This window comes from Otolemur garnettii, unplaced genomic scaffold, assembly GCF_000181295.1.
Source record: "Otolemur garnettii isolate 467f Iridium unplaced genomic scaffold, OtoGar3 scaffold00029, whole genome shotgun sequence".
Taxonomy (NCBI): Eukaryota; Metazoa; Chordata; class Mammalia; order Primates; family Galagidae; genus Otolemur; species Otolemur garnettii.
In genome coordinates this window covers 16485214-16511772 of record NW_003852424.1, presented here as the reverse complement: position 1 = coordinate 16511772, position 26559 = coordinate 16485214, and the positions used below count along the sequence as shown (strand labels likewise).

At 50.5% G+C, this 26559-nt stretch overlaps 1 protein-coding gene across 1 annotated transcript in view; it reads left to right on the top strand.

Annotated features, from left to right (window-relative positions):
* Window positions 1-26210, top strand: part of ZFR2 (zinc finger RNA binding protein 2) — a 48619-nt gene extending 22409 nt beyond the window's left edge. The window contains exons 2-18 of the mRNA XM_023512642.1: window positions 3234-3417; window positions 3939-4275; window positions 4370-4653; window positions 7879-8058; window positions 9204-9372; window positions 10857-11017; window positions 12002-12121; window positions 13913-14052; window positions 14964-15072; window positions 15513-15703; window positions 17037-17208; window positions 20086-20224; window positions 23037-23131; window positions 23513-23608; window positions 24487-24598; window positions 25336-25433; window positions 26022-26210. Coding sequence (XP_023368410.1) covers window positions 3234-3417; window positions 3939-4275; window positions 4370-4653; window positions 7879-8058; window positions 9204-9372; window positions 10857-11017; window positions 12002-12121; window positions 13913-14052; window positions 14964-15072; window positions 15513-15703; window positions 17037-17208; window positions 20086-20224; window positions 23037-23131; window positions 23513-23608; window positions 24487-24598; window positions 25336-25433; window positions 26022-26210 — 2776 coding nt within the window. The remainder of the gene's footprint in view (window positions 1-3233; window positions 3418-3938; window positions 4276-4369; window positions 4654-7878; window positions 8059-9203; window positions 9373-10856; window positions 11018-12001; window positions 12122-13912; window positions 14053-14963; window positions 15073-15512; window positions 15704-17036; window positions 17209-20085; window positions 20225-23036; window positions 23132-23512; window positions 23609-24486; window positions 24599-25335; window positions 25434-26021) is intronic.
* Window positions 26211-26559: the final 349 nt, after the last annotated feature.

Sequence of the window (26559 nt, the reverse complement as noted above, 5' to 3'; positions counted from 1 at the left end):
TTTTTTTTTTTTTTGTTGTTGTTGTTGTTGTTGTCATTGTTGTTTTAGCAGACCCAGGCTGGATTCGAACTCACCAGCTCCCATGTATGTGGCTGACCCCTAGCTGCTGAGCTCCAGGCGCTGACCCTTGGGACATGGAGACTTTAAAGAGTGAATTAGATTGAAATGAGATTATTAGAGTTTTCTCTAATCCAATACGACTAGGATCCCCTTAGAGGGAGAGATTAGGACACAGATATGCACAGAGGGACGACTATGAGAAGACACAGGAATAAGGTGGCTGTCTGCATGAACCCTGCCCACACATTGATTTCTGACTTCTAGATTCCAGAACTTTGAGACCACAAATCTCTGCTGCTTAAGCTGCCCAGTGGGTGGTACTTTGTCATGGCAGCTGGGGCACTGCAGAGCACCAAAGAGGATGTGAGAGACTGAGGCCACAAGCCTTACCCTCTATTCCAGAGCCTCCCAGGGAAACAAATTCCTTCCCCACATGGATGCCTGAGGGTACAAGGATTCAACCATGAGATGCTGTTAAAATCAGAGTGTGCAAAAATTAAGTGTATTTTTATCAAAAATGCAATTTTAATGTAAAACACTGATAAAACTGTCCCCTGACACCTACCATTCTACTCTGTCTCTGTGAACCTGACAACTCTAGGGACTTCCTTCAAGTGGAATCACACAGGATTAGTCCTTTTGAGTCTGGCTTCTTTCACTAGCCATCATGTCCTCAAGTTCCATCCACATTGTATTGTATACCAGTTATAGCTGGTGGCTCCATATCAGATGATGTAGCTCTTAAATTCAGTGCCCAGTGAGGGGACTTTTTGCCCAGGTAGGATGGCTGCACAGGGAATAACCATATGGGTTAAAACAGGCGTCCTCAAACTACGGCCCGCAGGCCACATGCGGACCGCCTAGGACATTTATCTGGCCTACCAGGTGTTTTTGCCACTGCTGCCTGTCCTGCTTAGCAGCCAACTCGTCCCGGGGCCTGCAGTCTGGCCCTCCAACAGTCTGAGGGACAGTGAACTGGCCCCCTGTTTAAAAAGTTTGAGGACCCCTGGGTTAAAATAAATGAACCATGTGTACTTGTACAGATATGAGCATGTTCCAGACAAGGTTTGGGAGAAGTAAGTTGTAGCATAAGATGCATAATAAGGATGCAGCTTTGCACACACATAACATTGAAAAACAACAACACCTGTGTCATAGGAAGACTGGTGGATAGGGAGGAAAAGCGTAAAAATCATGATCGGGCAGGGGACTGCCAACCCTAGGGAGGAAGGAAGGGGAATAGGACTTAAGTGGAGCTTCAATTCTCTCTATTTATTTAAAAAATAAGCTTTGACACAGATACATATAGCAAAACATTGGCATGTATCACTTCTCAGTAGCATGCATTTATTATGTTCTACATGTCAGATATTTTGTTATAAAAAAGTCAGCTGTGCAAGGTGGTTCATGCCTATAATCCCAGCACTTTGGGAGGCCAAGGTCTAAGGATTGCTTGAGGCCTGGAGTTTGAGACCAGCCTGGGCAACATAGGGAGACTCTGTCTCTACTAAAAATTTAAAAATTAGGCCAGGTGTGATGGCTCATGGCTGTAATTCCAGCACTCTGGAAGGCTGAGGCAGGTGGATTTCTTGAGCTCAGGAGTTTAAGACTAGCCTTAGAATGAGACCCTGTTTCCATTAAAAATAGAAAAACTAGTCAGGCATTATGACGGGTGCTTATAGTCCCAGTTACTCAGGAGGCTGAGGCAAGAGGACTGCTCAAAGCCAGGAGATTGAGGTTATTGTGATCTATGACACCATAGCACTCTACCCAGGGTGACAGAGGGAGACGGTCTTAAAAAAAAAAAAAAATTAGGTGGTGCCTGTGGCTCAGTGAGCAGGGCACTGGCCCCATATACCAAGGGTGGCGGGTTCAAACCTGGCCCCAGCCAAACTGCAACAAGAAAATAGCCAGGTGTTGCAGCAGGTGCCTATAGTCCTAGCTACTCAGGAGGCTGAGGCAAGAGAATTACCTAAGCCTAAGAGCTGGAGGTTGCTGTGAGTTGTGATGCCACAGCACTCTACCAAGGGTGACAAAGTGAGACTCTGTCTCTTAAATATAAATAAATAAATAAAAATAAAATAAAATAAAAATTAGCTGGGCATAGTCTTGCAATGGCATGCACCTATAGCCCCATCTACTCCAGAGGCGAAGGCAGGAGAATTGCTTCAGTTCAGGTGTTTGAGACTGCAGTGAGTTATGATGATGTAACTGTATTCCAGCCTGGGCAATAAAGGCTCTGTCTCATAAAAAAGTACATATATATATATATATATATACATTTTTTTAAAAACACAGTCATCCCTCTGTATTGTGGGATCTACATCCATGGATTCAACCAACCAAGGATTGAAAATATTTGAAAAAAAATTACACTGAAGTGCACAGGCTTTTATTCTTGTCATTGTTCCTTAAATGATACAATATGATAACTACAGTAGACCCTCCATAGCTGACCTGCACTGACCACCTCCTCATTTGACCTAATTTTCATTGACCAGGTACCACATGTACATATTAGTACAGCAGGCCTAGTTCCTAACATTACCAATGCTGACCAGTTTGCTACTGTTCCCTGGGTGGTCAGCTTACAGAGGTTCTGCTGCATTTCCATAGATCTCACAATGTATTGGTCATTGTAAGTAATCTAAAGGTAATTTACAGTACCTGGGAGGACATGCAAAGCTTATGTGCAAACACTACACCATTTTATACCAGACTTGAGCATTGTGGATTTGCTATCCTCTGGGGGTCCTGGGTTGCATCCCCCAGTAACACCAAGGGATGACCCTATTGTTAAAGTTCAACTTTTTTTGGAGAATCTTGATGTTAAGACAAAGACCCACTGCACGAGTAGGTTATCTGAGAAGTGGTGGAATGGGTTCAGGTCCCAACTTTGCACTTCCGTGCCTCAGTTTTCTTATCTGTAGATCGAGTACAAGGACAGTCCCAACCTCATGGCAATGTCGTGAGACTGGGTTAATCTGTGAAAAGTGCTTAAAACCATACCTAGGCTCATGGGAAGGTCTCCACTATGTTCAGGGGTCACAGAAAGTGCTGTATGAAGGGAAGCCATGCCGCTCCAGTCCCATGTTGGCTGGAATTTCTGTGGTTGACCCAAGTGTGCCTCAGAACCTGATCTGATCCAGTTGGGCTCCTATGTGTGATTCTAGTGCTCAGCCTCTGATGGCCCCTCCCCAGCCCTCTTCTGGAACAGGCCCTGCTGTGGGCCAAGCCTCTCCCCCAGCCATCCTGGCAGGGCACAGTGGATACCAGCAACACTTCAGCCAGGACTTCACTGATAGCAGCCAGCCTTGGGAGCCCAGTCCTGTACCCACCACCACAGCCACCTACCAGGTATCCTGTCTCTTCTTTGGCCAGCCTTACTGGAAAACATCAGAGCATTGTTGTGTGGGTGGGAATAGTGAGTTCCCCACCTGAACCCCATCTCTCGGGAGTCTTCATAGTGGTCTTCCCTCTGACATTTTCTGCTGGTACTATGTACTAGACAGGGAAGAATGAAACCAGAGTCACTCCCTCAAGAGAGGGAGAGAAATTCCAGCTCAAGAGAGAAAGGGGAACCTGCCACATTTATACCACCAGAGGGCAGCTCCGGGGGGCTTTGGGGGACCATCATGCACAGAGCTTTGTCCCCTGTCTGTTACCCAGCCTGAGGGATGACTCTGAAGGAGGAGGAAAGTCTCATAGGTTAGGGGCTCCCCCCTGGTTGGGGCAGTGGCCTTGGCATGTAGCTACATATATACCAGGATACCGTCCTCCTCCTTCTCCGGGGCCCTGATGAACAAGTGTGGTTTCTCCTTTGGCCCTGAGCAGCTTTCCCCTACTCTCTGTGTTTCTCTTGTGCGACCCTCATGCAGGACAGTTATAGCTACAGATGGTCAGTGGCCACCAGCAGCTACAAAGACAGACAGTGCTTCCAGTCTGCTGCCTGCCAACCCCAGAACACGACCACAGACCTTCCAGGAACCTGTGCCTGTCCTCTAGAGATTAAAGACAGCTACAGGCAGCCTAGCCTCACGGGTGGCCACAGCTATGCTCAGCCCCCAGAAGTGCTCCCAGCCAAGGTCAGGCAGCCAGAGGGCACCTCGATATCAGGCTGTGTCTACTCTATGGTGACAGGTGTCCAGTCCAAGACATCCACCATGACCTCCTACCCTGAGGCCTCCTATGGTCCTACCAACGACCTGCATACTGGTAAGACAAGTGTTTTCCCATCTGTCTTTCTGCTCCTGCGTGGTCACCCTCATCTTCTCTTGCTCTCTCTCTCATTTTTCTCTCTGCTCCTTAGGTACAAACTACCCAAGCTGTGACATGCTGGTTTACCCTGCAGCCCACCCTCACTGTCCTCCACCATTGTCCCCCCAGACTCAGCCCCCACCTCTCCCAGGGCCCCCACAGCAGCCACCACCCAGGCAGCCTCCACTGCTGCCCATACCCCCAGGCTCTGGGAGAAGCCCCAGGCCTGGTTGGAAGCCACTGTTACCCAAGAAGCTACCAAAGCACAAGGGGATACCCAAGGAGCCCCAGCTTCATTACTGTGACGTCTGCAAGATCAGCTGTGCGGGTCCCCAGGTCAGTTACCCTCCTCCCTCAGTAGGACAGAGTTCAGAATGCCAAATGTCAGAGTCACTGCCTGCCAAATCAAGGCTTATCATTGAACTTGCACCATAGAGTATGTGTCAGAATTGCCTTAAACAGGCCCTGTGGCATTCCAGTGGAAGAAACGGGAGTTAGGCCTGACATTGCCAGGGACCTCGGTGGCCTAGTCTTGAATACTGTGGTGGCTGGCAATGGCATCCCTTTACTGAGGGGCCATCTAAGCAGGGCCATGGGCAGACATAAGGAGCTGGGTATTCTGCTAAAGCCTAAAGTGTGTGTGTGCATGTGGGGGCATGAGTGTGTGCATATGCATGTATATATGCATGCATGTGTGCATGTGTGTGTTTGCAGGGTGGCATTTGGGACACACAAGTGAAGTCTCTTCTCATCAGACACATAAGCTTGAGGTTGTAAAGCTCAAAAATAACCCAGCTGAAGTTGAGGGCTCATTTCCTGGAAAGATAATTAGACCCTAGAGCTCTGTCTTGGCAAAACAACATCCTCATTTTTTTTGTTTTTAATATTCTGAAAGAAAGCTCTGGGCCATGGAGAGTCACTGAGTCTGTGTGAGAAGCCTCCAGAAAACCCTATCAGCTCAGGGCCAGGCTGGGACCCCTCCCCACCCCATTACCCTTTCCTGGTCGTGGCTCTTCCCCTCATGCTAGGAGAGACATGGCTTCCTTTGAAGAGTCCTCAGGTAGAAGAGTGTGTGGAAAACATGCTTTCTTCTATTGTGAAATGAATGCTCGTTAGCAAAGGGTGAGCTTTGCTTATTCTCATCTTTATTTCTATGTGTGATTTTTATTTTGCATCATGAGGATCTTGCTGAATATGAAAATTCATGTCTTCTGGGTTCCTTACATCAAACACAAGCATCTCCCCACATGCTTCCTGGACTCCTCCCAGCAGCATTTGGCAGAAGTGCTTGATGTCTCCCTGGGCAGATGTGCAGGGCATGTAACATGTGTGAATTCCAAGCATGGGTTCCGGACTTGGCCAAGCCCACCCCTCATTAGACCAGAGCAAGCAGCATGGCCTCTCTGAGCCTCCTGGTGGGAAAGGGTATAATACTATGACCTGCCTCCTGAGAAAGTCATAGTACCCAAACAAGCCAGCCCTTAGCACAGTGCCTAGTGCACAGGTGACATGCTCCAGAGATGCTAGCTCTTGTTCTTCCCGGCTAATAATCATTGCACTTTTTAAGTTGAAATTTTTTTGAAGATAATTGTAGACACACATGCAGTTATAAGAAATAATGCAGCCCAGGTATAGGGGCTCTTGCCTTTAATCCTAGTACTTTGGGAGGCTGACGCAGGAGGATCACTTGAGGCCAGGAGTTCTAGACCAGCCTGAGTAAGAGCAAGACTCCTTAGCCCAGTAGGTAGGGTTCCAAGCACCATCAACATGTAAACTGTCCCATATGGTCTTCATCTGCTACTCATAATGGACTTGGGTTGGTACGAAATTCCCAGGAGCTGGGGTGGTGATACTTTTGTACTTCCTCTATGTGTCCCTCTAAGCGGCCTTTCTAAGTCCAAGATAGTACAGTTTCTATGAGGTCTCCAAGAGGAGAGACCTGCAGCCCCCCAGGCTAGCCCATGGGGCCAGGAACAGGGCCTTGGGCTTTAGTCGGAGTCCCTTGGAGCCAGCAGCACCCACCATGTGCCTTTTTCTAGAATGCCCTCTTTGTTCTCAAAACACACATAGACTGTGTTCATGGTAGCTACTCTGACAATACAGATGTTTGTTCAAAATAGCAAACATGTGCTCTTAACCTGTGCTTAGAGTTCCATCCAGCACATTAGGTGGGCTGTTTAATCTATTACATTGTTTATTTAATCCTTATATCTGCCCCATGTGGCAGGTGAAATGCCTGAGGCTCAGAGAGGGACAGTACTTCGAGGAACTCAGAGTTAGTATGAGCGATGAGGATAGAAATCCAGCCAATGTGTGTTGAAGCTCAGAGTTTGCCATTGCAGTGTACGCCAAAAGCACCCTAAAATAATGACTAAGAGCAGCTTGGTGTATATTCTTCTAGACTCTTCTCTATTCCATGGATAGACTCTTTTTCCTAGTTTGTGTGTGTGCTTGTGTGCATATTTATTCAGTTGTTCAGGTGCTATGATTACAAGGTTCAAGATTCCTAAATTCCGGAGAGAACATAGTAAAATGTCTGCCTCCGCCCTCTGCTCACTTCTATTTTTCCTTTCTGGAACAAATCAATGTTCCAGTTTCTTACGTGTTTTCAGGGCCACTTTTACTCTGCAGAATGTTCATTTTCAGCATGGCTAAAACGCATTGGTTTCATGGCTCCCATGAAATGCCCTGGCTGTGGCTTGCCTGGTTTCAGGATTCCAAGAACCAAGCCCAGGATTCCATGCCAGGCAGTGCCGATCATTCCCCAGATGCCATTAGATATTCTAAGCCTGGCACTCCCGGATGTGGAGGCCTGTGACTCATTCACACAGAACTTCCCTCAAGTGAGTCCCCCACACATGGAGCCCCTCGGTCTATTAGCCAGTTTTCTAAAAATGAAATGGATGCTGCGTCATCCAGGCAGCATGCGCCCTTCCTCAGTTTCTGAGGTCACCCTTTGAAAAGCTGGGCTTATCTGTTTATAGCCGAACCCTACAAACTGAATGTGTGATCACTTTGAGGATGCACTCTTAAGAAATTCTTTTCAAGGCTGCGCCTGTGGCTCAGTGGGTAGGGCACCGGTCCCATATACCGAGGGTGGCGGGTTTGAACCCAGCCTTGGCCAAACTGCAAAAAAAAAAAAAATAGCCAGGCGTTGTGGTGGGCTCCTATTGTCCCAGCTACTTGGGAGGCTGAGGCAAGAGAATTGCCTAAGCCCAAGAGGTGGAGGTTGCTGTGAGCTGTGACGCCATAGCACTCTACTGAGGGGGATAAAGTGAGACTGTCTCAAAAAAAAAAAAAAAGAAAAGAAAAGAAAAGAAAAGAAACTCTTTTTAGAAAAGGGTAGAAACCTTGTACCTTCTGATCTAAGTTTCTGAGTCTGTCAACTGAATTTAATGAAGAAACCCTTGAGCCTCCCAGGTGCCAGGGGGTAGCAGGATGGGGACAGGGCCTCTGTCACCCACTGTGCTCCCATATGCTAAGCCTGCAGGTGGCCTTCAGGGGAGGGGCAGTGTCTTCTGGGCAGATGCCCCTCAGTCCACCTCTCCCTCCCTGCTACAGACCTACCGTGAGCATCTGGAAGGCCAGAGGCACAAAAAGAAGGCAGCTCAGAAGACAGGTGTGCAGCCTGACAGCAGCCCACGTGGGATTCAGGGACATCTGCATTGTGGCCTGTGTGCTGTGTCCTGCACAGGGCCAGACACCTATGCAGCCCACATCCAGGGTGCCAGGCACCAGAAGGTACAAGTCCCTCACCTAGGCCCACGCTCTGACCATGAGCCCGTGGTCAGGATTTGAGACCCAGAGAGCAAGGTCAGAGGGGAGCCTGGAGGAGCTTCTCCTGCCCCTGGCCCATGTGTCTTCATCCCCAAGGAGCCACACTCCTTTTCTAGCTATCAGAGGAGTCCCCGGTCACCATGCAAAAGTGGAAAGATGTTCTGGGGACTCACACCCAGACCCGTAAGAAAGCATGGTGTTAGAATGTGGCCATAGACAGTATATCCTATGATGTGATCCAACTGTACATTCCATTCAGGACCTTGCTCTTCCTGCTTCCTGCTTTAATCTCACTGTTTTCTTGAGGCCTTAAAGATGCCTGTATTGTGGCTTGGTGTGGTGGCTGACACCTGTAGTCCCAGCACTTTGGGAGGCCGAGGCGGGAGGATCCTTTGAATTTGAGATTAGCTTGAGCAAGAGTCAGACCTTCTACTCTACTAAATATAGAAAAATTAGCCAAGTGTGATGGGTGCCTGTAGTCCTAGCTATATGGAGGCTGACACAGGAGGATCACTTGAGCACAATAGTGCAAGGTTGCTGTGAGCTGGGCTGATGCCACAGCACTCTAGCCTGGACAGCAGAATAGCAGAGTGAGACCTTGTTTCAAAAAAAAAAAAAAAAAAAAAAATGCCTGTGTTATGTCCTCTTATGTGGAATGGATGGAGCCTCCATGTGGCACCTTGGGGGTGGGATGTCTGTGTGAGAGGATGGGGGATTCCTCATTCTCCCACTGACACCCATGTGAACCACAGAGGGATAAACCAACAGGCACAGAGGAGGAAATGGAGGTGGTTAGGAGCTGGTGGCCAGTGGGACCAGCCTATAGGCTTTTCTCCTACCAGGCTAGGGCTGGGTCTGGAGGTCAAGAGGACCCTGTAGCTGAATGGGGATGTGGGGTGGGTCTGAGCTGTGAGAAAGTGTCACACCTAGAGCTGGTCAGTGTATCCAAGGTGGCTGTTAGCAAGTGGAGGCCACAGAGTAGCCCTGTCCAGCTACAGCCTTCCTCCTAAGTGCCTTTAACCAGGAAGTGCCTGTGACACCCTTCTTGTCTCTTTCAGTGGTCCATCAGGCTAAGGGTGTCCCTGACAGAGGGCCTGGGTCTGTTCTAGGTCATCAAGCTGCACACCAAGCTGGGGAAACCCATTCCAACCCTTGAGCCAGGGCCCCTGGCCTCAGACCACACCCCTGAGCCTAAGGACCCTGCCGGCCCCTGTGTGCACTTTCTGGCCCAGCCAGCGCTGGCAAGGAGACCGGTGGCCTCAAAGGCTTTGTGTGAGGGTATGTACCCCTGCCATCTCAGTGTGTCTGTGGGCAAGTCTGTGTGCTGGCCAGGCCCTGACTGCCCCCAGAGTGTGTTTTTGTCTCAGGGGTGGACGGTGACAGCAGACCCCAGGAGCCTGGCACTATGTTTCCCATGGTTCCACCAGGCAGGACAGGTTCTCTCTGCTCCAATTCTAGTGCCGTTGAGACCACATCCAGGACGTATAGGCAAAACCAGTGAAATGGTGATACTCTTTATTCTGTGGAGTGTGGGCTGGTGCTAGGCTGCTGGCCATTCTCTGGAAGCCCCTGTCCTGGGCCTGGAGAAGTCCCTGAGCTTCCAGGAAACAATTCCCTTCATGCCCTTGTGCACACGGGGAAAGAACTGAGCTCTGATGCAGAGTTACGTAGATACCAGGAAATAAAAACAGACTGCTTGCATTTGTCCCCTGTGACCCTGCCCTCCCTGCCTGCTGTGTGCAGAGTCTTAGCTCTGCCCATGACGGGGTGAGAGCTGGCTCCAGTGAGCCAGTGGTAACTAGAATGAAACATTAGGCATCTGCTAACTGCTCTGTGTTCATTGCCTGACATCCCCTCCACACCAGCTCTTTAAAATCAAAGAGTCACTAGTCCCAACATGCAGATGGAAAGGCCAAGGTGTGGTGGTATACAGGACCTGGCCCCAGGCCACACCATCAGTTGGAGGCAGAATTTGAACCCAGCTCTGCCTGAAAGTCTGCCCTGGACCACCATACTATGCATGGAGGCCTCATTTTATTTTTAGCTTTAGTATCCCTGCTTCTAGAATAATATAATTTTGGCTCAGCACCTGTAGCACAGTGGGTTACAGTGCTAGCCACATACACCAAAGTTGGGGGGTTCAATCCCAGCCCAGACAAGCTAACCAATAATGACAACTGCAACAAAAAATAGCCAAGCATTGTGGTGGGCGCCTGTAGTCTCAGCTACTTGGGGGGCTGAGACAAGAGAATCACTTGAGCCTAAGAGTTTGAGGTTGCCGTGAGCTGGGACGCCACAGCACTCTACCGAGGATAATATAGTGAAACTCTGTCTCCAAAAAATAAATATAAATAACGTGATTTTGTAGATCTAATCATCAAGTAGTTTTGATAACAAAGAAAATTCATCTGTCCTTCAATCCATCAGTGCCCTGTGGGGCCAGGCTAAGTGCAACCCTTGGAGTGCCTGATGCCTTGTTATTGATCAGCTGAAGGGCCTAGCTTTTGTGCCATTGGTGAATTCCTCAAACAAGGACTGAAAGACAGGGTGTCCCCATCAGCCCTGTGAATTCATATCAGCCTATCTGCTTTCTCAGTTGTGACATAAGCTGGCAGGAAGGGCCACTGCAGGGGGCAGTTCCCACTGGACTCCTAAGGAGGAAGCCCCCTCTGTGTGAATCTCTGCCCTGCATACCTGCAGGGTTGCAGATGGTGTGGTTTCTGGCTCAATTAGGTTGTTAGTGACATTGTTGTTCCCCTCAGGCCCCCTAGAGCCACAGGCAGCAGGCAGTAGACCCCAGGAGGGAAAGCCAGCCCGACCTAAATCAGAGGGGCCCAGAGGAATATCCCCCCAAGAAGGCATGGGACATGCTTCCAGAGCCTGCTGTGATGTGCAGCTGGTGGGGCCTGACTACGTAGAGGAGGTAAGTCCAGGCCATCTTGGCCATTGAACCCTGGTGCTGCCAGTTTGTGTGGGCTCAGCTTAAGAAGGACCCTCGTAGGAGGCAGCCTTTGAGACCTCTCCTGGTTCTCCCTGCTGAGATTCGCAAAGCCATCCCTGTCTCTTAGCTGCACAGGTAACCGCCCCCGCCCCAGAGCCCAAGCCACGTGCAGAGGCTCAGGGGCTAGCAAAGGCCTGAGATAGTCAGAGGCATCTCCTCATGTGGTGTCCTGTGGAACTGTCCATTTGGAAGGTAGAAGAGGATCGGAGCCATAAAATGCTCAGGGAGGGACTGGAGGCCCCTCTCTCTGGTCCCTTTATGGGGCCTGAGGGATTTGGGGACCAGCCAAGACCAGGCTGGTGAGCAGTAGAACCCAGCCCTGTCCAGATCTCTGGGCCAACCCTGTGGCCTTTCAGAGCCTGGTCAGCCCTGTGCGTGCACCCAATGATGTGGGATTCTGAATCCCAGCCATAGGCTGGGACAGGCTTCTCACAGACATCTGAGTTGGAGCTTGTGGCCCTGCAAGGTTTGTGTCAATTCCAAAGCTTCTCTGCAGCGAGTTCCTAAGTGCCCCTCTGAGCACCCCAGTCACCTATATGTGGCTGAAAGTTTCTGTCCTCATATTCCTGTTCTGAGTCAACCAATTCAGCATTCTTGTCCAGTGCAAAATAACTCCAGCTGTTAGGATCATGCCATTGGAGACCCTGTCACTTTGTTAAGGAAATAGATAAGACACCTGGAAGTCAATGAAACAGGGTGGGGGATACTGCACCCAGGGTGGGTTTGGCTACACTGCAAGAGGAAGAAGGGAACAGGGCAGAGGGAAGCTTGGCCTTGCTCAAAACCACTCAGCAGACTCAAAAAAGACAGACACAGGGTTCAGCTCAGTGGCCAGGGTATCAGTCATATCCCACACTCTCCAAGGCCTTGCACCTAGCAGGTGCTCAGCTGTGATTTGTGTCTCAGGTATGCAACGACCAAGGGAAGGTGATCCGGTTCCACTGCAAGCTGTGTGAGTGCAGCTTCAACGACTCCAAGGCCAGGGACATGCACTTGGAGGGGAGGCGGCACCGGCTGCAGTACAAGGTGTGTCCAGCAGGGGTGCTGAGACCTGTCCTGGGCTCATATGGGACCTTTGTGGTCTGAGTGTTTTCCACACCTGGCGATTGATGTGGAAACTGGGCTGGGCTTGGGTGGGTGGAGTTTTCAGGCTTTTACATCTTGGTTCATGTCTCAAAAGTGGCCTTTTGCTTTCTCAGAACTGAGTCCCAGGTGGTCTCTTCAGGTCCCTGTGCCCCTCCTGAGCTCTGTCCTGAATTGCTGCTGCTTGGAGGGGCACCCTTGTCACTGGGTCCCCTAGGCTCTGTAGCCACCTCCAGGACCCCTACTCTACTAAGTATCCTGCCTCCTCCCAGGCACCCCTCATTGGGCTTGAGAGGTGAGGGGTGACCCCCTGGCCCCTGCTGTGAGTCAGAAGCTCTGTACACTTTCATGCCTCACCTCAGTTTCCTCTTGCCTAGGGAGCCTTCCCTGCAGTGTTGCCCAGCAGCAGTCTGAGCCAGATTGCAGGGCCGGCTCCCTGAGCTCTCCTTGCTCTCTGAGCTTTGGATGCTCACTCTGCTCTTCCCACACTTCCTAAGAGATGAGGGCATGTTCCCCCTTGGGCTCAATTCATAGTTTATGTTCTGGGTCAGCTCCTGGCCTAGTGCCTACATAGAGGGGGACTCAGGAACTAGGGGATGGGTGAATGGATGGGTTACTGGGTAAGTGAGCACCATGTCCTCAAGGTCCATCCACATGTGGCCTGTGTCAGAGCTTCCTTCCTTTTCATGGCTGAGTGATATTCCCCTGTGTCAATGGACCACATTGTGTTCATCCATTCATCTGTTGATGGATACTTGGGCTGTTCCACCAATCAATATTTCTTGATGACATTTGGCAATGCTGAATTTTGCACTTAAGGCACTACACATGAAGTATAGTGAAAGAATTGGCAGTGCTTTTTAAAATACAGTAGAACCAGCTAGGCATGGTGGCTCACACCTATAATCCTAGCACTCTGGAAGGCCAAGGTGGATGGAGCACTTGAGCTCACAAGTTCCAGACCAGCCTGAGCAAGAGACCCTGTCAACCTAAAAATGAAAAACTGAGACAAGGGAATCGCTTGAGCCCAAGAATTTGAGGTTGTTATGAGCTACAATGCCATAGCACTCTACAAAGAGCAACAAAGTAAGCCTGTCTCAGAAAAAAAAAAAAAGTAGAACCTCTATAGCTGACTACTTCCCTATACTGATCACCTCCTCAAGTTGACCTAATTTTCATAGACTGGACATACATCACATTATGTATTGGGACAGTGGGCCTATCTCCTTATGTTGTCCACCTCCATATGTTGACCAGTTTGTTACCATCCCTTGAGTGGTCACCTTACAGACAGGTTCCGCTGTGTTTATTGCTGGATTTCCCACAAGTGGTGTTTGCCCTGGATGGTTTTGACTGGGAATGGGTGTTTTTAGTTAGAATCAGCAGGTGCTCTGTCACTGAATTTCCATGACCACCTATGTAATCTGCCAATAGTATCATGCACTTCCTCCTTTTAACTCTTCTGTCATGTATATAAACTGTGAATGTATATTAACAGTGTATATTCACATAATATTAATGTATATTAACTGTGAATGTCATCGTTTTGTTTCCCACGTCACCACCATTGCTTTTGGGGTGAGGGTTTTCTAGACTCTGGGGGTTTTACCCAACTATTCAGTAAATAACGTAACAGGAGGGTGTCGGTCTCTGGGCCTCTCCCTGCGCCCTGAGACCCACCCCAGCATCCTCATCTGTGGGGAGGTCTTGATTCTCAAGCCCTTGCCTTTCTAGAAAAAAGTAGATCCTGATCTCCCCATCGCCATCAGGCCCAGCCGAAGGGTTCGGAAGCTCCTGGAGGGCAGGAGGCGAAAGCAGCGGCATCTGGTCAGGGAACGGCTGCAGGAGCTGCGGCGCTGGCATGAAGAAAGGAGGTGATGCCTGACTGCACCAAGGCCTCCCCCCACAGCCCAGCCCTCAAGAAGGAGAGCAAACCCCACACCAAACAGCCCCCACCCTCCACTAATGTTGGGGTATCCTTGTGTCAGCTCCTAGGCAGGAGCTGGGAAGTGGGCCCATCTTGGCATTGGTGAGTCAAAGGGTGTTGGTGAAAGACAGGCTAGAGAGCAGCTCATGCCAACCCGATTCACAGGAGCTAGTGGCCTGGTAGCCACTGTGCCACCTGACCATCAATATACCATGTCATCCTCCTTCACGCTTTAGAGCAATCTCAAAACAAAATTTTTGGGAGGGAGGGTGTGGTAATAGAGTCTTGCTCCATCTTATCCCCCTTCCCCAGCTGCAGGAAGGGGCAGCTGCTCATAGCAACCTCAAACTCCTGGGCTCAAGAGATCTTCCTGTCTCAGCCTCCTGAATAGCTGGGACTATAGGAGTCCACCATAATGCCTGGCTAGTTTTCCTATTTTTAGTAGAGACAAGGTATCATTCTTGCTTAGGCTGGTCTTGAACTCTTGACCTCGAGGAATCCCCAGGCTTCAGTTTCCCAGTGTTAGGATTACAGGCAGGAGCCATGGTGCCTGACCTCAAAGCTTTTCTGATGGAGTGTCTGATTTATAAAGGCTCCAGTGGTAGCAAGTCTGTGATGGGGAAGGAGACCAAGACATCCTGAGGGCTGTGGCCATCCAGTTTGGGTCCCTTCTGCCCCCAGGGTGTGACTTTGCCAGGCCCCTGCCCTTCCCAGTTTCATAGTTCCCATGCAATGCCAAGGAGCAGCCACAAAGGGAGCAAGCAGGCTCTGCCCACTTAGATGGGGACAGGGGGCTGAGTGTCTCCATTGTGACCCTCTTGGGGTTCCACGGCTGTCTGTCCCATCTCATCCCCACAGGCGGCTGGAGGAAGAGGCACTGACTGAGGATAAGCAGAAGCAGTTGTCACCTGACTATACTCTTCCTCCCCCTACGGGCGAGCCTGGGGCACCTGCCACTGCACTTCCGGTAGGCAGAAGCCCTCTGTGTGGAAATGCAGGGTGACCTTGTCACACAGCACTAGAAGGACCTGGCCTCTTCCAGGATTCACAAGTGGTGCTAGAGGGTGGGGGTTATCACGTTCCCTTGTGCCTCTGTCTATTCCAATACTGGGGCCCCTCCTGGCCCTTCAGTTGTACTTGTCCCCTGGAGTTGAATGGGAATGTTGGATTTGTACCTTCCTGTGAGGAAGAGCAAAAGCCTCTGACCTAGAGATGTAATAATATCATCATAGTGGGGGGAATCCATCAGCCCATCACTCAGGGCTTTCCACAGCTAGTCAGGGAGGACTAGGGCACCTCATGGCTCTTGGTGTGAGCTGGATGCTCACCTGGCTGGCCACAGACACCTGCCTATCACTCCCCAATAGTCTCCCACTAGCTTGCCCTTGACAGGCATGTGCCCCACAGCCCAGGCGGCGGCCACAGTCTAGTGCCGACCGGCACGTGATGAGCAGGCACGCCGCCATCTACCCCACGGAGGAGGAGCTTCAGGCGGTGCACAAAGCTGTTTCCCACTCAGAACGGGCCCTCAAGCTGGTGTCCAATGTGTTGGCCCAGGAGGAACTCAGAAGCCAGGAGGAGGAAGGCAGTGAGCACAGGTAACTGGAGGTCTCCTTCTTCCCCAGAGCACTGCTGGCTTCAGGGACAGAGGGTCAGCCCCCAGTCAGGGCCCTTACTTATGATAAGCCTAGAGCACTCTGTGGCCCCCACAAGCGGCAGGAATTTCCCCAAATCTTAGAGCTTGGGCTTTCAGGGCTCCAAGGAAGGCTGAGCTACAGTTGGTGACAGGTGTTGCTCTGATGTCATAAGGGATTGAGCAGCTCTGTAAACCTAAGTTTCCACATCTGAGAAAGGAAGTCCCATAGGACTCAGAGCTGCCTTCTACTCTTGCAGTGATTAAGTAATCAGAGGAGTTCACGGCACCAAAAGCCCAGGGAATCAATCTCTGAGCCCCTGTGATTATCGGCCAACAAGAAAGTCCCTTTGCACTCTCAGTAATTGTGACAGAGCCCCACCATCTACGTCTTTCTATTGTGGTAAAACACACATAATATAAAACTTACCAATTTAACCATTTTTAAGTGCACAGCTCAGCAGCATTACAACGCTCACATGGCTATGCAGCCATCACCACCCTCCATCTCCAGAACGTTCTCATCTTCCCACAGTGAAACTCTGTCCCCATGAAACACTAACCCGCTTTGGTTCAGTGCATGCATGAATCCACTTTCTGTCTGTGGATCTGCCTTTTCTGGATGTTTCAGGTAAGTAGATTCACACACTGCGTGGCCTTCTGTGTCTGGCCGATCCCACTTACCATAGGGAGCTTCCTTTTGCCATCATATTTGTTCCACAAAGGAGATGTGCGCCTTGCTCATGTGGGTTGCAAAAGGTCTTCACAGAAATACCCAGGAGCTCACCCTCTGTTTATGCCCAAGGGTCTCCTCGAACCTTTGCATCTAGGTGGATATGGGAATTTTTTTCATGCCAGTACACTGAGGGCACAAAGAACCATTTTCTTCACTTCTCCCTGGAGCCTGTTTAAAGCCCAAACACAGAGCAGCAAAACCTGATGAAGAAAGTCTGAGAACAGTGGGGTCTTTGTACCTAGAGAAGTGCACCTGGGCTTAATGTTTGCAGATGAGTATGGAAACCAGTGTCCAGACCTGCCATCTTACTCAGATGTTCACTCATCTGCAAACACTAGGGCGTGACTGGCAGCGCATCTTACCCATATCTCATGCAGTCTTCATTTCACCCCAGCAGATGCCTCTAACAGAGGGACTTGGGTCCTCCCATTTTACAGATGAGGACGCCAAGGCACACAGAGGTTTGGCAAAGTCGCTGGGGTCCCTGTAGTTCATGAGCAGAGCAGTGGGGTACCTAGCACCTCTCAACTGATGGCACATATCTGTGGCTTTGTCTTGATAGTGGCAATGTCCCCTCGGCTCGGGTCCTGAAAGGTGTCATGCGAGTTGGCATCCTGGCAAAAGGCCTCCTCCTGCGCGGGGACAGAAAGGTACACTTGGCCCTGCTCTGCTCCGAGAAGCCAACACACTGCCTGCTACAGAAGGTTGTGGAGCACCTACCCCAGCAGCTCCTGGTAAGCCCGGGCATCCTCTCAGGACCTCAGATGGGGACATATTTGTTTCTATATAACTTGACAGTACAAAAGGCATTGCTATTAAAAACCACCAAGACTACGCGGTGCCTGTGGCTCAGTGGGCAGGGCGCCAGCCCCATATAACGAGGTTGATGGGTTCAAACCTGGCCCCAGCCAAACTACAACAACAACAAAAAAATAGCCGGGCATTGTGGCAGCGCCTGTATCCAGCTACTCAGGAGGCTAAGGCAAGGAAATCGCCTAAGCCCAGGAGTTGGAGGTTGCTGTGAGCTGTGTGATGCAATAGCACTCTACCGAGGGCAATAAAGTAAGACTCTGTCTCTACAAAAAAAAAAAAAAAAAAAAAAAACCACCACTTTTTTATACACAGCTGCAAAGGGAGAGTGCTAGCAAATTCAGGGAGGGACTTTAGGCTAAAACTTTGAAAATAATCCAAATGCCCCACCACCCAATAGAACCAAAGCCTGTTATTAAAAAGAACAATGATGAAAACAGCACAGAAAGTGTTTGCAGCCATGGCTTGGTGCCCATAGTACAGTGGTTATGGCGCCAGCCACATATAAAGAGGCCGGCAGGTTCAAACCCGGCCCAGGCCAGCTAAACAACAATGACAACTGCAACAAAAAAATAGCCAGGCGTTGTGGTGGGCGCCTGTAGTCCTAACTACTTGGGAGGCTGAGGCAAGAGAATGGCTTAAGCCCAAGAGTTTGAGGTTGCTGTGAGCTGTGACGCCATGGTTCTCTACAGTGACAAAGTGAGACTCTGTATCAAAAAGGAAAAAAAAAAAAAAAGTGTTTCCAGCCATGACTGTGAAGTTGCTGGGATTTAAGAAGATGTGAAGAGAGGAGAAAGCCCAACTCAGGACTGCGACTGGCAGCTGAATTTCTCCCTCCAGAGCAGTTCCTTATACTTTTCTCACATGAACAACTGCACTAGAGAAAGGAAGCAAACACACTGAGAGTTAAATTGATCATCTTAGGTTTAAAAAGAAAAACCCAGGCAGGGCAAGGTGGCTCACACCTATAATCCCAGCACTCTGGGAGGCTGAAGCAGGAGGATCACTTGAGCTCAGGAGTATGAGGCCAGCCTGGGCCACACAGGGAAACCTGTCTCTACTAAAAATTAAAAAAATTATCCAGGCAGAATGGTGTGTGCCTATAGTCAGGAGGCTGAGGCAAAAGGATCACTTAAGTCCAGGAGTTGGAGGCTGCAGTAAGCTATGATGACATGACACCACCTCACTCTAACCTGGACAACAGAGTGAGATGAGACCCTGTCTCAGAAAAAAAAAATCATCCCCAGATTTTTTTTTTTTTTTTTTTTTTTAGAGACAGAGTGTCATTTTGTAGCCCTGGGAGAAAGCATGGCGTCACAGCTCACAGCAACCTCCTGCTCTTGGGCTTAGGCGATTCTCTTGCCTCAGCTTCCTGAGTAGCAATCATCTCCAGATTTGCAAATCTGCCATCCCCGGGAGATTTTGGCATCACCCATCCAACTTGTCTAGCAGGCACTGGAAACCAGAGGCTGGGTAGACCCTGATCAGGGGGACAGAATAAACAGGCACTGTGTAAGATAACTTCCAGTTTGTCTTCTGTGAAGAAATTAAAATTGTGTATGAGGTACAGAGCAGGGACAGGGTGGTGGGAAGGCTGTGCCCTCACACAGAGTGCAACATGTAAGGTAAAACTTGAAAGATAGGAGGGGGGCAGTATTCTGCATAGAAGGACCAGCACCTGCAGAGGCCAAAGCTGGAGAACCGAAGTCAGAACAGGTGGGTATCAGAGATACACCCAGCTGGGCCTGAGGGTCACGCAAGGAGGTTATTCAGAGGGATTGGGGCGGTCTAAAGTTATTTAACAGGGATTGTGGTGTTCCAACTTCAATTATTTAACCTCACATTTCTTGAACACCTACAATATGATAGATTCCAATAAATACCGGGGGTGGGAGGATACAAAGATGGCTCAGATGAAGGCCCTGCTTTCTGGAATTCTCACAGCCCAGGTAAAAGACAAGTCCTGAGCCTCATGAAGATAGCCAAGGCTTCAAGAAATGCTGGCAGTGCCCTGGCCCCAGTGATGTGGATAGAGCCCCAGGAGCCAACTTGCAGTGCTGAGGCGCTGAATGGGGAGGGGCTTGAGGATGGGGAAAGGGATACACTTCAGACAAACACAGACAGCATGTAGGGCCCTGACAGTGGGCAGGGAGTCCAGGCTGCTGCATAGGCAATGGCACCATCTCCTTAGAATTTTAATTTGCTGGCTCGGCGCCTGTGGCTCAAGTGGCTAAGGCGCCAGCCACATACACCTGAGCTGGCAGGTTCAAATCCGGCCCAGGCCCGCCAAACAACAATGACGGCTGCAACCAAAAAATAGCCAGGCACCTGCAGTCCCAGCTACTTGGGAGGCTGAGGCAGGAGACTCGCTTGAGCCCAGGAGTTGGAGGTTGCTGTGAGCTGTGATGCCATAGCACTCTACCCAGGGGGACAGCTTGAGGCTCTGTCTCAAAAAAAAAAAGAATTTTAATTTGCTTCTCTCTGGCCATAGGGTAATTTGCGTCATTATGTAAAAAAGATTATTTGTGTTTCTTTCAAATTATCTGTTATTTACCTTACAGATTTTTAGTGGATTGCTGATCTTCTTGTTATTGTATTGTGGGCATTCTTTACATATGGAGGCTCCTTATATCACAGGGTCAGTTGTCTGTATTTACCTTTATATGTGTACACTCCTGGAAGGCTGTCTAGGTCACTTGGAGGTTCTGGACACCATTGAGCATGGGAGAGCTGGCAAGATGAAGATGCATAGGTCACTGGGCTGGAATGATGTGGCCTCGTGTTGTATTTACACCTCCCAGGTGGTGACTGAGGATAAGTATGAGGTCTCTTCCAACCCTGAAGCCAACATTGTCATCACCTCCTGCCAGGAACCCAGAATGCAGGTCATTGTGTCAATTACCTCAACCCTGATGCGGAAGGACCTATCCACGGACCCAGGTGCACCATGGCTCTCTGTCCTGTCCCTCCAACAACCCCCCCACACACACACACGCATCACACACATTTTCCCCAGGGGTACTCATGCCCAGGCAGATGGCAGCATCCAGCCCATCAGGACAGAAATGCCTAGAGAGCAGCCTCCAGGTATGTCTATCTTCCCCACCCTCTGGGTACTGGTGGTCACACACATGCTGGGTCTTGGGCCAGTGAAAGAAGTGAGTTGGGGCAGAGTGTCAGATGGGCTTGGAGTCTTGGTGGCAGACACTGCCTTAGGTGAGCAACATCACATCACTGTCCCTCACCTGCCAAGCCAGCACTGGGCACCTGCTTCCCCCTGCCCAGGTGACATTAGCCCTGGTGTTGACCAAACAGGTCTGAGCAATTTCCCCCAGGTTATGGCAAGAGATGAGTTTGACTCTCTGCCCATCCCAAGGGACTACAGCAAACTCCTCTGGTCCCAGTGCCACTACTTTGGGACATGGGGGTTCAGAGAGCTTGAAGTCCAACCTGCCTTGCCCAAGAGTATGGGCATGGGGCCAGGCCAGGGCAGGCATCAGAGATACACTACATGGCTCCCTGCAGTACCCACTAGCTTCAGAATCTCCTAAAAGAATCTTTAGGACTGGCTTGGCGCCTGTGGCTCAAGTGGCTAAGGCGCTAGCCACATACATCTAAGGTGACGGGTTCTAATCCAGCCTGGGCCCGCCAAACAATAATCATGGCTGCAACCAAAAAATAGCCAGGCGTTGTGGCGGGCACCTGTGATCCCAGCTGCTTGGGAGGCGGAGGCAGGAGACACACTTAAGCCCAGGAGTTGGAGGTTGCTGTGAGCTGTGATGCCACAGCACTCTACGCAGGGGACAGCTTGAGGCTCTGTCTCAAAAAAAAGAATCTTTAGGACTGTCTTCCAGACTCCCATCACCCTTGAACCCCTTCCTGATTGTTTAGTCATAGCCAAGGGCCATGAACTACTGATGGTTCTCTTTCGATTGATTCATTTTTAAAGCTTTTTTCTCTCTTTTTTTCTTTCTTTCTTTTTTTTTTTTTTTTGAGACAGAGTCTCACTTTGCCACCCTTGGTAGAGTGCTGTGGCGTCACAGCTCACAGCAACTTCAAACTCTTGGGCTTAAGAGATTCTTTTGCCTCAGCCTCCCAAGTAGCTGGGACGACAAGCACTCATCATAATACCTGGGTATTTTTAGAGATACATCCTCGCTCTGGCTCAGGCTGGTCTTGAACTCATGAGCTCAGGTGATCCACCTGTCTTGGCCTCCCAGAGTGCTAGGATTACAGGCATGAGCCAGTGCACCTGACCAAGATTTTCTTTTTATTTTATTTTTTTTAAGGATACCCTTTTGTCCAGGTGCAGCAGCTCATACCTATAATCCCAGCCACTTTGGAAGACTGAGGCAGAAGGATCACCTGAGCTCAGGCTGCAGGGGTCTGTGATGATGCCACTGCACTCCAGCCGGGGCAACAGAGCAAGAGTCTGTCTCCAAACCCCTCACTTAATAAAAAAAAAAAAGAGAGAGAGAGAGAGCCTTTTAAAAGTTAAACAGAAAGCCACTATCCATTGTCATAAATAGTCATCTAAAAAATAAACAAAGTGGAGGAAAATGCCTTTGAGTTCTAGCTGAAAGCCCGGAGACAAACGAGGAGATTGGGGAGTGGGGAGGTTGTTGAGGGTCAGTGGTCACTAGACAGAGGCTCCTTCCTGGCCTGGGTGGAGGATTAGGGGACAGGAAGTACTTCTGCAAGGACTGATCTTTAACAGATGAGCGGAACCACCCTCCCCCCCCAAACCACATTTCCTGTCAGCCCAGCATGGTGGATGAGGTGGCTTCTCACAGCCACGTCCACATAAATACCTGTGGCATTTCTCCATCAGCCCAGAGGAATAATTTGCCCCTGATGGACAGAGACTGATGGGGACTTTTATTTTTTTGAGACAGAGTCTCACTTTGTTGCCCTCAGTAGAGTGCTATAAAGTCACAGCAACTTCCAACTCCTGGGCTTAGGCAATTCTCTTGCCTCAGCCTCCCAAGTAACAGGGACTACAGGTGCCCACTACAACACCCAGCTATTTTTTTGTTTGGCCGGGACCAGGTTTGAACCCACCACCCTCAGTATATGGGGCTAGCACCCTACTCACTGAGCCACAGTGAGTAGGGGACATTTATAAACTAACAGGGAATCTTTCTTCCACCTTTAGAGGCTCTAAATAAGCCAGGGCCTCTCGTGCTGTTTTACATAACTAAATGAGAAAAATAGGCTTGGAGCAGTAATAATGAGGAATTCTGCAGGAATCTTAATTGTATTAAAAAATAATAATAATAAGGAAGGGAAAACAGATCTCTTTCTTCCCAAACCCTGGGGCCTGGGTCGTCAATGACTGGGCATGTTGAAATCTGACCCACTGTCTCCCTTTTCATGATGCCTTTGGAAGTTTCTGGAAATGTGACTGGTTTTATCTTTCCCCAAACTTCACCTTAATTGGATTCCCAAGACAATCAATGCCAGTACCACTCAGTAACTCAGTCGGGAGAAAGATCAACCCTTCCAGACTGTGCACCGAATATGGGAGGGAACGAGGTTTCTCTGGTCTGTGTCCCAGGAGGACAAGTGGGAGGAACCATGTTTCCCAAATAAACAAAATGAGGCTTAAAGATTGGAGAGGGCCACGACCTGAGCCACCTGCTGAGGTGGGGGCAGAGTAGGATGGGGGCCAGGGGGACAGGGGCGTGGGGAGACAGGGGGATGGGGTACTTTGCCCACACAGCTTCTAGGACGTGTGCTATTTTTCTTCTAGAACTAAAGGAGCTTCAGCCTGACCCAGGAGATGTCCTGAGCCCTGACAAGTGCCTTGAGTCCCTGGCTGCCCTGCGCCATGCCAAGTGGTTCCAGGTGGGGGGGAGGGGAGTTAGGGTTGACACAGCATGACAAGCTTGGAGACAATAGCCAATGCTCTACAGGTAGACAGGAACCCTGGAAACAGCCTCCTGACCCATTGCTTGGCCTGTCCTTGCTAAGTGCTAACCTGACAAAGTCTGGCTTCTGGCTGTCGAGGTGGGGATGCTGCTGTCCAATGGTCATCTGCTGGCCAGCACTGATCAGTGGGCTTGTGCCCGTCTGGAAGCTGAGCAGACTCAGCTTCCTCCTGCCACATTTAAGCCTGGCTGCTGGGCTCCCTGTTTTCCTTCCCAGGCCTCATGCCCAGAATAGGCCCCTGCCCCACTGTGTGACCAAGAAGTCCCTCAGAGCTACCCATGTGCTTCTTCCTCAAAGGCTCGTGCCAGCATCCTGCAGCAATGCGTTCTTGTCCTCAGGATCCTGCGGGACCTCTGCCAGCGTGTGCCCACCTGGGGGGCCCTGCCAGCCTGGGTAAGGACTCCCAAGGGCCCTGAGGCCTTGACATATATTCCTCTTCCTAGGGTGAGGCCTTCCCCAAAGGGACTTACAGGAGCATTAGCACCCGAGAGATGTGGGGGAGTGGGGGGTCACAGCATCCCCTGGGGTTAGGAGAAGGTCCTCCCCACAGCCTTTGCCTATAGTCATCTGAAAACCAAAACCTTGACAATGAGAGCAGCACAGCATGCAAACATGAGCAAGCCATGAAAATGAGTGGTATTCACCCAGACCTGGTGGCACCAGGGCAGAGAGGTCGGGGTAGAGGAGAGGGAGCCAGGGTACTATCATTTCAGCTCCATAATGGCCTCTGGGCAACCAGGCCCTGACTTCATTTTTTTTTTTTTTTTTTTAGAGACAGAGTCTCATTTTGTTGCCCTCGGTAGAGTGCTGTGGCATCACACAGCTCACGGCAACCTCCAACTCCTGGGCTTAGGCCATTCTCTTACCTCAGCCTCCCAAGTAGCTGAGACTACAGGCACCTGCCACAACGCCCGGCTATTTTCTGTTGCAGTTTGGCTGGGGCCGGGTTTGAACCCACCATCCTCAGTATATGGGGCCAGTGCCCTACTCGCTGAGCCACAGGTGCCACTTTAAGGCCCTGACTTCTTATGGCTTCAGCACCTTCTCTCCCTGTCCATAGGCCTCTGAGCCTATCCCAATAGGAAGAGGAAGGAAAAGGGGGTGGGATCCATCAAGGCTCACAGAATAGCTTCCACAGCCCCCAGAGAGACCCCCAGGTCCCTGCCCAGACCCCAAACCTCCCTAGGCAAAATCCTGTGAAAACTCCTTGAGTGGGGGCTGCCACTGCTCCCCTAAAGCACAGTGTCCACCCTGTTACCCCTCCCAACCAGGCCATGGAACTGCTGGTGGAGAAGGCCCTGAGCAGTGCAACTGAGCCCCTAAGCCCGGGGGATGCTGTGAGGCGGGTGCTGGAGTGTGTGGCCACAGGGATGCTCCTGACAGGTCAGTTGCTAGGCCCTGGCGAGAGAGCCCAGAATGTGGGCAGTAAATTGCAGAGACTAATGGTTGTGGCCATGGTACAGAGAGCTGTTGTCACCAAACACTTCCGTCTCCAGCAGGAGAGTGGCCTATGATACACAACGTGCTCCCTGAAGGAGAGCAGATAACAAACCCCCATAACCTCCTGGACAGCAGGAGAGGCTGCCCTCAGTTGGGGTGGCCCAGAGCTGCCCAGGTGAACGCCTCCCTGGGACATTCAGTGGAAATAACCAGAAATCTCTGTGTGTGCAAAGATGTTCAATGCAATGTGTTCTACAATAGCAAAGGGAAGTGTGTCGCATGAGACACACTCACACGAGAAGGTGGTAGTCAGATCTGGAAAGTAGTGTTTGCCAGTGATTTTTAGTGACACAGGATGACGGTAAGAGAATAAAGGAGGATAAAGCATCAGGCTCCTTATCTGGGCCTTTTGCATGACTTTGTGGATGCATGTGCACACGTACACGGGCAGGCACACACGTAGGCACACATGCACTTACATACAAAGGCTGGGAGGCCCTGGTTGCCTGGTGTTGTGGGGGGCCAGGCAAGACTCCTGCTCACCCCTGCAAGAGGGCAGCCCACCCCATGAACCACAGGTCTGGGTGCTGCAGGTGCAGGCTCTGACTAGCCTGCAATGGCCATGCCATCTTTCACGAGGATTCTCTCTCTTTCTTCACTGTCCTGTGCTCTTCACAAAGATGGGCCCGGGCTCCAGGATCCCTGCGAGAAAGGCCAGAAGGATGCCCTCGAGCCCATGACCCTTCAGGAACGAGAAGATGTGACAGCCAGTGCCCAGGTAGGAGGCTCTGTGGCAAGGGTCACACTCAGGTCTTATCTATGGCTGTGCCTGAAATGGCCCAGGGTTCCTCTTCCTTCCTACCTGCCTGGGAGAGATATCTGGGGGGCAGGAGGGGTAGCAAGGACTGTCCTGAGCACCCCACCCCCACCATGGTACATAAAATCCCAGCTGTGGCCCCCAACTCTGCTGGCCAGCCCACACATTTCTTTGTGTGCAAATTTGTTTATAAATGTTCCAGCAGTGCACAAACCAAATTATACTGGGTCCAAGTTTATGAACTGCCTTTAACAGGATGAATGTAATTGCCAGTAGTGCAAGATTTGGGGCCCCCAAAAGTGGTAAAGAGCTGGTGTCCCAGGAGCTTCCTAGGCAGATTGCTGCCATCAGCTGGCACTGAGTCACTCCCAGGATGATTCCCTGTGCCCTGCAGTGACCTGAACTCAGCAGTCACAAGAAGAGTCATCTTCAAGGGTATAGGATAGGCCTGGCTATCTCCTGGTGGCCACAGATGCCAGCTCCCCTATGTCCCCAGCACTCAGGGAGCAAGGCCAGGCAGGGGTCATGATGAACTGTGTGTGTCCACAGTATGCCCTGCGCCTGCTGGCCTTCCGGCAGATCCACAAATTCCTGGGCATGGACCTATTTCCCCAGTCCAGGTGCCAGCCTGGGGCTGGCTCCCAGAAGAGGCACCTGGAGCCAAGGAAGGCCGAGAAAGGCAAGGAAGGTGCAGGTGAGAAGAAGCAGTGCCAGCGGAATGGAGAGGGGTTTCTGTAAGCCACCCCCCAAATGGGCATACCAGCCAGCTGCTGTCACCAACATTGGACAATGGTATTTCCCTTCTGAGTAATGTTCTGTAGGTTTCTTTTTAAAAAGCACTGTGCTTACATTGTTAGAGAAGTCACACCACCCAGCACTAGGAGCAGCACCCTTCTCTCTGGGGCCCTGTCCACCCACGCCCATGTGAGCAGGTAGTTGGGTGCCACATGTACCAGTATCTGAACCCCAGTATTTCCTGCTATGTTTACACCCCCCCTGTGGCATACAGAGGATGTGGGTTTTTTAATCACTTCCTTTGGATGGGACCCAATGTCAGAAAGACTGGCCCTCAAGTTCCAAAAGAGGC